General features: G+C 51.6%; 1 protein-coding gene across 3 annotated transcripts; it reads left to right on the forward strand.

Moving 5' to 3' along the window:
• Window positions 1-6: 6 nt before the first annotated feature.
• ZNF500 (zinc finger protein 500) lies at window positions 7-9,309 on the forward strand. Of its 3 annotated transcripts, none has more exons than XM_011376454.2 (5): window positions 7-737; window positions 2,321-2,501; window positions 2,722-2,789; window positions 3,820-3,928; window positions 7,374-9,309. In XM_011376454.2, exons 1-5 carry the CDS (start codon window positions 315-317, stop codon window positions 8,087-8,089), a joined length of 1,497 nt encoding a protein of 498 aa, XP_011374756.1. In that variant the 5' UTR covers window positions 7-314; the 3' UTR covers window positions 8,090-9,309. The 3 variants fall into 3 exon arrangements, with proteins under 3 accessions (XP_011374756.1, XP_023376964.1, XP_011374758.1); XM_023521196.1 differs by having other exon boundaries at window positions 7-710; window positions 2,303-2,501; XM_011376456.2 differs by having other exon boundaries at window positions 7-710.
• Window positions 9,310-10,230: the final 921 nt, after the last annotated feature.

Raw genomic sequence — 10,230 nt, forward strand, 5'->3', positions numbered from 1 at the left:
GATATCATCATATCTTCTTTTCAAATGGGGGAACTGAAGCCCAGAGCGGTTAAGTAGTTTGCCTGGAAATTAGCAGGGAGTAGTAACAGAGACAGATTGATCTATTTTAGCCCTTTTTGTCCAGGAAGGTGAGTTGGCCCTGGAGCCAAGGCAGTGGCTTATGGGTGCAGATGCTTATCCAGCCCCAGCGCTGCACCTCAAATGATGTTATCGTCTGTACACAGGGCCCTGAAAAACATCTTTCCAGTGTCTGGCCAGGGGTATAGGGAGAGACAGATTTGAGTCCTGAGAAGGACCAAAGCCTACCCAGAACAATGGCGACCTCCCAGGGCCTCCAGCCCCCACCACCCCTGGAGCAGGAGGGGATCCTGATTGTAAAGGTGGAGGAGGACTTCAGCTGGGAAGAGACATCCTCCTTGGAGTCAGAATACCCCAGCCCGGAGACCTTCCGTCAGCTCTTCAGGCTTTTCTGCTACCAAGAGGTGGCTGGACCCCGAGAAGCCCTAAGCCGTCTCTGGGAGCTCTGCTGCCACTGGCTGAGGCCCGAACTGCACACCAAGGAGCAGATCCTGGAGCTGCTGGTGCTGGAGCAGTTTCTGACGGTGTTGCCAGGGGAGATCCAGGCCTGGGTGCGGGAGCAGCAGCCGGAGAGCGGTGAGGAGGCCGTGGTCCTTGTCGAAGGGCTGCAGCAGGAGCCCAGGAAACAGAGGGTGAGGTGGGGGGCAATTTGGCCTGAGGTGAGGGAACAGGGCCTATATTCTCAGGGTACTGCTGCTGAGGTCTGCATTTGGAGATTCCTTTGCCTCTAGAGCATGGCCAGCCATGGTCATTGAGAGGACTTGCGGCTACCTAGTTGCTGTGCATAGAAGAAGGCAACTGCAAGGTGTTTCTCAGCCTCGGCAAATGGCTGTCCACGTGTTGGTTAACCACATATACCCCACTAGCCCTTTCTAAAGTAGTGTTGATTGGTTTATTAACACATTCCCAGTATAGGCAAGACACAGATTTTGATGGGAAGGAGATTGGAGACCTTCCCAGGCAGAGTCTTGGGAGTTGAAGGGATCCCAAGGAGGGGAGGGGCACTGGGAAGACCAGGGGCTGGTGGGTGCTCTGGTTAGTGCCCACAGATATTTCTCAGTCTCTCTAGATCTATGCCATCCCATATAGTGACTACTGGCCACATTTGGCTTTTTAAATTAAAATTAAATAAAATTGAAAATGTAGTTCTTAAGTCACACCTGCTTTATTTCCAGAGCTGAGTCATCACATGTCTCTAGTGGCTACTGTACTGGACAGTGTGGGTACAGGACACTTCCATCATCGTGAAAAGTTCTATAAACAATGTCACTCTAGAGCACGCTCTAACTTCTGAACAGATTTGGGGAGTGGGAAGTCTATTACAAATTTCTCCTGCATTTAGTTGCAAAACTTTCTAAAATGAAAAAAATGTCATGTCACCTACTGTTTTAATTATTTTTTCAGTGTTATGCCCAGATCAGATATTTGGCAAATGCTAACGGGTCATCTTTTTCTCTGTGGCAGTGCCTTGGCCACACATTGCTATTCCTTTGCATCTAGCGGGACAGACACATCCCCCCAAAACTGAATTGAGTGCAGTAAGCAAATTCTGCTGCTGTCTTGGTGACTAACAAGAACTCAGGATCCCCTCCCAGCCCCTCCAATGTTGGTGTTTGGAGTTCCTGGCATGGTTTCCCTCTGTCACTGTGTACTTTGGAACCTTTAGAGACTGTCTCCTGTCAGAGGTATGGAATGTTGGACATGAGGGAGCCTGAGATGGGTTCCCAACGCTGGTTTTCCCAGCTCTGGGAATGTTTCAGAGCTCAGAAACACTGGGACGCAAGTTCATTCAATTTACCTCCTCCAGAATTAGGAATCAGAGTATCCTAAAGCACCTGTAGACAATTTTTAAAAAATGTAGCAAATGCAGTAATGCCAACTTCCAAAATGAGATCGGATTCAGGGCCCTTTTGGCCCAAGGTCTGTCAGGAGCACCTGGAAACAAGGGTAAGAATGTGACAGTGACACCAATGCAGTCTTCTATGCACCAATGAGGAGAGACTGTGGAATCTCACTCAGCAGAGGAAGCCTTCCTTTGTCCTGGCTCACGTTCCCTCTCCCTGAGAGTTGGCTGGAGGGAGGGCTGTGTGTGGCATGTAGAGGGCAAAAGGTGCAATTTAGACACAACGAGTCCTCCCCAGTGGTGAGGATGGCCAGGGGTGCTGGAGACAGGAGGGGCTGAGAACCCTGTGGGTCACCCTCTGACCTGGGAGCTGGTGGGCAGCACTTCATTTGTGTGCAGGGCCCGGAGACGCTCTCTGATGACACAGTGCCTGACAGGACGGGGAAACAGTCTTTGAAACACCAGGCAGAGGCCCAGCCAGAGGAGCTGTCCCTAGAGGAAGGGGCTTGGCACTCCAGGAAGCATCTAGCCCAGCTGAGCCACAGACCGAAGAGAGGCTTCCAATTTTGGCCAAAGAGGGGTGAGTAGCCTCCCCTCTTGAGAAAAGCAGCCCTGCAGGGGAGGGAGGTGAAGGGAAGAAGTGTCGCAGGTGGTCGAGGCCTATGTGCATGTGGCATGGACAGGCTCCCAGCAGGAAGCTGAGCATAGGTGGGGAGCAGCCTCACCAGTCCTGGCCTTTACTGCCATTTCCACAGGTGGGCTCTGTGGGCTTCACTGGTGACTCTGTGCTCTTTCCCCAGGTTCAGTGGCCTCCCAGCACCAGGAGACGGCATCAGCATCCAAGTCTTTCCTTTCAGCCTGGTCCCAGGTGAGCTGGCACTTCTGGTCTGCAGCATCCCTATGGGGACACTTGTCTCCTATGGTCGGGACCTCAGGTTTCAGTGATGCTCCACCCTGGAGTGACCTTCATCTCCTGAGAAGTCTTGCCTTTTCTCAAATGCCGCCTGAATATTAGGCCTGTCCCAAAGGATTCTAGGATCCAGTGGTGAGCTAGGGCAGTCGCTCAAACTCAACTGTGTGTTAGAATCTCTTGGGATTCTGGGTAAAAATACAGATTTCCCCCTTGACTCTGGCCTGGAATAGTCTTTTATTTTGCTTGTTTGTTTAAATAACAGTTTTATTGAAATGTAATTCATATACACAATTCACCCATTAAAATGTACAGAGTTTACTGTATTTACAGAGTTGGGCAGTCATCACCACAATCAATTTTAGAACATTTTCATCACCTCTCCAAAATATTCCATACCCATTAGCAGTCACTCCCTATTTGTCCCTCCCCCTAGTACCCAGCAACCACTAATCCTGGATTAGTCCCTGGATTTGTCTCTTCTGGACATTATTTGCTTGAGTTTTATTTTTATTTTATTTTATTTTATTTTATTTTATTATTTTATTTTATTTATTTTATTTTATTTATTTTATTTTATTTATTTTATTTTATTTTATTATCTGTTGTCTGGGTTTTAATCATGCTCCCTAGGTCAGTCTGATGCTAGATTTGGGAACCACTGGCCTAGAGCCATTCTGCAGTCCTCAAGTGACCCCATTTGGGTGCCAGGGATGGCTTGAGCTGAGCTAGGGCATGCTAACTTGTATCTCTGAGGAACGTGGGCCCCAGTAGCTGAGCATACAATGGATCTGGCTGCTCCACACAATGAATCTGTCCATACCGTCTCTGGCCCTGCAGCAGTGGGACAGAGCACAGTGGCAACAGCGTCCTCCCAAAGAGCAGGATCCTGCCATGTCTGTGAGCCAAGCTTGGGAGTAGGAGAATGAAAGTGTGGGGAGGTGAGCAGGACGCACTACTGTGATGTGAGTGGGCTGTATTCTTGTAGGTGCCGGTGACCTTGGAGGACGTGGCCGTGTACCTGTCTCAAGAGGAGTGGGGGTGCCTGGACTCAGCTCAGCGGGACCACAGCTGGGACATGCTGCCAGAGAGTGAAGGTAATGTGTGGGGAGAACCTGGCCACTGCTCATCAGAAACCATGACGTCTGGTGTGGGCTGATCCCAAGGAGGGTGGCTTCTTGCCTTCGGTTGGCTGTGGCTGGCCTAGCATCTCCCCAAAGGTGTGTGTTAGCCTCTGGAACTCACGACCCAGGCCATTTCCCCACTCAGTACCTTCCCTGCCTCCTCCCTGCATACAGGAGCCAGTCCAGTGGTTCTCAAACTTTAGTGGCCTGAGGAATCATGGAGAGCAAGTTAAAAATAGGAACTTGCCAGTCCCATGCCCAGGGGTTGGTTCAGTGGGCCAGGGACACTTTGTGGTGAGTCTGCTTGGCAGCCAGCTACATACAACCTGCAAAGCCAGGGTTGCTGGTGTCCTGTCAGTGCCCCAGCTGCAGTGGGGGCAGCGTGGCTGCTCACCCACATCCCAGGCAGGTGCCCAGAGCTATCCTGGGTTCCTTCTTTCGCCCTTTCACCCAGATGGTTGGTCTAATTTCCCTTCATCTTCTGTGCCACCCTCAGCCTTGGCCATCCACGGCCTCTCCTTACCACCACCCCAGCTCCCCACCCAACAGTGTCTCTTTTGCTCGTCCCACTTGGCTCGTCCCGCCACTCCTGTCACCCACTCGTTCCCTAAAATATTTTCTAAAGAAATTGAGGTGTTGCTTTGTATCAGTTGGGGTCCTCTAGAGAAATAGAACTAATAGGATGTGTGTGTGTGAATGTATGAAAGAGATTTATTTTAAGGAATTGGCTAACATGATTATGGAGGCTGGCAAGTCCAAAGTCTGTAAGGCAGGCCAGTAGGCTGGAAATTCAGGCGAGACTTCTGTGTTGCAGTCTCAAGGCCAAATTCCTTCTCTGGGAAACCTCAGGTTTTGCTCTCAGGTCCTTCAGCTGATTAGATGAGGCCCACCCCCAATATGGAGAGTGATCTGCTTAAAGTCAGCTGATTGTAGGTGTTACTCACATCTTCATAGTATCTCCACAGCAGCATCTAGGTTGGCATTTAACCAAATAATGGTACCAAAGCCTGGCCAAGCTGGCACAGAAAATTAATCATCACATACTTTCCTTTACATCCTCATTTTTTTCAAATTAAGTATTTGTGGAGTGAATGAAATGAAAGTTTTCTATTGCCACATATGAGGAGAGCACTAATTTGCTGTGCATGCTGTTGCCTGCCCATTGCTCAGTGTTCTCTGTTTTGCGTATCTTTCCTGCTGTAGTTGTAACTCATGGCCAGAGGTCTCTGTTATGATGAAACTCTGGCCTCCTCCAAGGCATCAGGGTTTCCCTCCAAGAGCCACTGAAAGCCTTGGGCCCTGTTCCTCACTTCCTCTCTCTTGGAGGAAATAGACTGTACAGAAGCAAAATACCTCCCACCTCTGTCTTTCAGAGCGTCGCACTTTTCCATAGATTTTTCTGATGCCCCTTTTCCTTCACAAGGAAAAGGATGTTGCAATCCCATGGTTTCAACCCAGCTCACACTCAATGTCCTCTCTTCTCTTTCCCCGTAAGCAGGACACCCCACACCTAGGCCCCATCTGATTACCCACCGAGGGTGAGAGGAAGGCCTTCGGGACCCAGCTCATGCTGCCTTGGGGCCTAGGGATGTGTCCGGTGGTGGTGGCTCAGGTGAAGGTGTCAGAAGGAAGGAAATGGAAGTCCTAGATTAGTCTCTCCTTTCCTGGGGTTTAGACCTTGGTGGTTATGTTTGTGAAGTTCAAGCTCGAGGGCTTAGAGCAGGAGTCGGCAGACTTTTTCTATATAAGGCTGGATAGTAAATAGTTTAGGTTTGTGGGCCATACAGTCTGTTGTGACTACTCAGTCCTGCCATCGTGGTACAAAAGCAGCCACTGGCAGTAGAAAGTATGAAAGGACATGGGTGCAAAGAGAGGCATTGGCCCTTGGGCTCAAGTGTACTGACCCTGCCTCCAGGAAAGGCAGGGGGAGATAGGTGACCTTAAGAAAGATTTAGGGCTCAAAAAGAAACCCTTCCATGGAGAAGGAGAGAGTCATACCTGATCAGGCTGGGACCACGTATGGCCCACAGGAGCAAAAGTGAAACTAGTCTCTGAGGGAGAAATGAGGGCAAGGAGCCTAGGCCAAGCGTGGGGCAGATCAGAGAGCCCCCAAGTGTCACCCAGTTAGCAGCACTCACTCTCTTGGGCCTACACCTGGGAGTGCAATTGCTGGGTCATACGGTGACGATGTATAACCTTTTGAGGAACTGCCACACTCAGTTCCTTGTTGAAAATTCTCACAGTAGGCCAGCGAGGTGGTTTCATAATCATCTCAATTGCACACTTGTGGGAATCGAGGCTCAGTAAACATGAGCCAAGCCCATGTTGGGCTTTCTGGATGTGTGAGTGTGGCGACAGGAGGGAAGAGCAAGAGGGGCCTGCCTAAGGGGCCTGGGGGTAGACAGGGCCTTAGTTCAGACATGTCCCAGGGCGACGGGAGTCTCTGCCCCTCCTTGTTGGGTAAGTATGTGCCTGCTGTAAGCTTCTCAGGGGGCTCTACTTGAACACGTCTGTTCCCCAGCCCCCTGGTGCCCCAGCATGTCTCATGCCCCAAGATCCCCAGGTGGGTTTTATCTCATGCCACAGACAAAGAAGTAAAGTAGAGCATTTGCCCAAAGTCACACAGCCTGGAGGGACAGAGCCAGAGTCCAGTCCAGGGTCTTTTCTCTCTGTGCTCATGTCACCACGGTGGTAGCTCTTGAACTTGGATCTGCACAGGGTCCTCAAGGGCTGCCCCAAAGTATATGAGCGGGAGGCCAAGGAGCTGGGACCTCAGGCCTTCTGATCCTGCTCCAACCAGAACAGCCTAGAGCAGGGTCTCTCTCCCTGGGCACCATTGACATCAGGGCCGGATCATCCTCTGTAGTGGGGCCATCTGTGCATCAGAGGGTGTTCACCAGCATCCCTGGCCTCCACCCACTAGATGCCAGTTGGACCACTTCCCCCCAGGTATGACAACCAAAAATGTCTCTAGACATTGCCAAGTGTTGCCTGAGGTACACCACTGCCCCCAGTGAGAATCCCTGGCCTAGAGATTACGAACCCAGACTCCAGAGCCGGACTACTGGGGTTCTTAACTTACCAGCTGAGGGACTCTGGGTAAATTCCCTGACCTCCCTATATCTCAGTTTTCTTGCCTGTAAAATGGGACAGTGATAGCACCCACCTCATGGGCATTACATGGGTTAAACAAGTTGCAGTGGGTTTACAACAGCCTCTGGCCATGGTGTTAGCACCTCATACTAGGGGCCGGCTCACACTCCCTGCTCTGTGTTTTGAGGGGGAATTTGAAGAGCCTTGCTTCACCATTTTCTTGAGATGGGACACCCCACCCAGCCTTTGCCTTCTTATCAGAAGCTCCCCTTTCCTGTCCCCTCTCCCTGTGAAGCCCTCAGGGATTCTGCTTTCTCTTTCTCAGGACTTGGGATGCAATTTGAGGATGGAGAGGACACCAGAAAGGACACGCCAGTAAGAACAGAGTGGGACCAAATGCTGTCAGCGCAGTGCAGGGGTCCCAGCCCCCCAACGCTAGTTCAGGAGCCAGCCCCAGTCAGGGGCCTGACCAGGCCTCAGTGGTCTCTGGAAAGAGGAGGTCCCCAAAGGGAGGCAAAGTCATACACATGCCCCGAATGTGGCAAAGGCTTTAACAAAACATCCCACTTGACCAAGCACCAGCGCACACACACTGGGGAGCGGCCGTACCAGTGCCCCGTGTGCGGGAAGGGCTTCAGCGACCGCTCCAACTTCAGCACCCACCAGCGGGTCCACACGGGCGAAAAGCCCTACCGGTGCCCTGAGTGCGGGAAGTGCTTCAGTCAGAGCTCCAGCCTGGTCATCCACCGCAGGACGCACACCGGGGAGCGGCCCTATGTGTGTGCTGAGTGCGGGAAGCGCTTCAGCAACAGCTCACACTTCAGTGCCCACCGCAGGACACACACGGGTGAGAGGCCCTACATGTGCCCGGCCTGCGGCCGGGGCTTCCGCCGGGGCACCGACCTCCACAAACACCAGCGGACCCACAGCAGAGAGAAGAGCCCACAGCCATGCCTCAGGGGTGCAGCTGCCCCCCAGACCCTCGTGGCTCCAGGAGGCCCCTGGGGTCAAAGCCTGACCACCACTCATGGAAGTCAGTGACAGTTCGTAAAGCTGCCAGAGCTGTTTCTGTCCCGGAACCAGAAACCCTGATTTTAAGGCATCTTCAGACCAACTCCATTTGTTCCCCTGGGCCTGGTGTGAGAACATGGCTGTGGGACATTTAGGGTGGAGTTAATGGGTGCAGAGCTAATATATTTGGGTCTTGGGGCTCCCATATACGTGACTACAAACTGTGTGGCTTACAACAACAGATTTTCTGTTTCAGTTCAGGAGGCCATAAGTCCAAAGTCAAGGTGTCTGCAACACTGATTCCTCCCGGAGGCTCTGATAGAGAAACCATTCTGTGCCTCTTCCAGCTTCTGGTGTTGCTGGCAGTCCTTGGCATTCCTGGGCTTGTGGCAGCATCACTCCTGGCTCTGCCTCTGTCATCACACAGCCTTCTGCCTGTGTGTCTCTGTGACTTTTCTTGTAAGGACAGAGTTATTAAATTTAAGCTCCCCCACCCCCCACTCCAGAATGACCTAATTACTAAATATGTCTAATTACCCTATTTCCAGATAAAAGGTCACATTCTGGGGTTCTGGTTGGACAAGAATTTGGGGGACATGCTTCAACCACTGTGGGGGAAGCCTCAGTGGTTGCAGTTGCTTGAGGCACTACGTACCCTGGCCTTCCCCTCCCATCTTACCACACTTTCAAAATGTAGCCTTTGGGAGCTTTTCCTATATTCCACTGGTGTCACCAAGGAAATGGGGTGAGATGAGAGTTACCCTCAAAGATCCACAGCTGTTCTGGAGGATGGGTGCCTACTGTGGGAATGCTTCCCCATCTGACCGGCCTTGCTATCCTCCCAGTGTAGTGGTCCAGGGCTTCTTCTGCTCCGGCCCCAAGTGGCCATGCTCCGGAACACAGGCCAGCCTTGGTTGCCCCACTTTGTCTTTCTGACATGGGTGCGCGTGCCTCTGATTTGTTCACATCTACAGCCTTCCAAAGTGGATGGGGGGAGAGGTGTAGAGTCCTTGTTCAGCTTAGTCATCATTGAAGTCATGGGACAGCTGCTGAAACCACTGGGTTCCAGAAAATTCCATCTAGAAGTATGGCCGTTCCTTACGGATGGGTAGCTTTGGCCCTCATGCCGTATTGTGATGCTCCATTCCGTTTTGTCACTCAATTGCTGTATATATTTTCACCTTTCCACGCAACCTAGGTTCCAAGGCATGAGACCTGCTCTTAGTCAATAAATGATGTCAGTCCTCATGGCCCCGTCTGCTCTGTCCTGCATATTCTCTGGAGAATGGGGCCGCCTGGTTTAAGGGTGGTTTCTTTACCTTCTTGGCCAGCTTCTGGAGCTTTCCTGAGGCATGTACCCAGCCAGATCCAGTTAGGCCAGCATTGCTGACCACCTGCCTTCCCCATGCAACTGTGAGCCCCCAGGCTTACTTCTCAGGTCCAGGCTGTTTCTGGAAGCAGCTGTCCTCTTCCTGGCCCAACAGCTGGGCCCACCAAAGTGCATGTTCCATGTTCTCTCATGCAGTCCTATGATGTAGGACTTTTTGTGATTGTTTTTATAGATGGGGAAACTGAGGCCTGACAGTCTTAAGCACCTTGTCCAGGTGACAGAACAGGCTTTCTCAACCCAAGTCAGAACTCCCACTGCCTCGATTCCTTCTGGCTTGCTTTGATAGACAGTAATTCACAGCATTTAACTTGAAACAAAGTTTATTTTATGTCACTGTGCATCATCCTAAATGAACTTACTGGTGTTAAGAGGGGTAGAGATGGGGGAAATGGGATTAAAGGGAAAAAAAACAAGGTCTTTGCTCTTGACAGCTAGTCTGGCAGCACGGGTGGTGTGCCACATTTGGGCTGCCCTGCCCAGCGCCTGAGCCCTGACCATGTTACATGTGCCCCAGAACTGAGGGTGAGGGGCCTCTGCAGGTAAGACGGCCTAGGGACCCCAAGTGATAGCCGTCTGGCTGCATTCTCTGCAGAAAGGCCACCCTTGGGCCTCCTGTGGCCTTGGCGGAAGCCCCTCTTTCATCTGGCTTTTAATGAAACACTTCATTGTTGGAAGTGGGGGCTGGTGGTGGGGCTCCTGTGATCAGGGCAAGTGGAACCTGTGGCCTGGGTCTTGGTTGCCTGTGGCTGGCTGAGGCCATGTAGGGCCTGTCTTGCCTGGT

The sequence above is a fragment of the Pteropus vampyrus genome, unplaced genomic scaffold (genome assembly GCF_000151845.1).
Source record: "Pteropus vampyrus isolate Shadow unplaced genomic scaffold, Pvam_2.0 Scaffold300, whole genome shotgun sequence".
Classification (NCBI taxonomy): domain Eukaryota; kingdom Metazoa; phylum Chordata; class Mammalia; order Chiroptera; family Pteropodidae; genus Pteropus; species Pteropus vampyrus.

Excerpts from the sequence above, each read along its gene's own strand:
- ZNF500 (XM_011376454.2), top strand. The coding sequence starts at position 315 with ATGGCGACCTCCCAGGGCCTCCAGCCCCCACCACCCCTGGAGCAGGAG. Across the intron at positions 2,502-2,721 it reads CCAATTTTGGCCAAAGAGGG|GTTCAGTGGCCTCCCAGCAC; the intron begins GTGAGTAGCCTC and ends CTCTTTCCCCAG. Across the intron at positions 3,929-7,373 it reads CATGCTGCCAGAGAGTGAAG|GACTTGGGATGCAATTTGAG; the intron begins GTAATGTGTGGG and ends TCTCTTTCTCAG.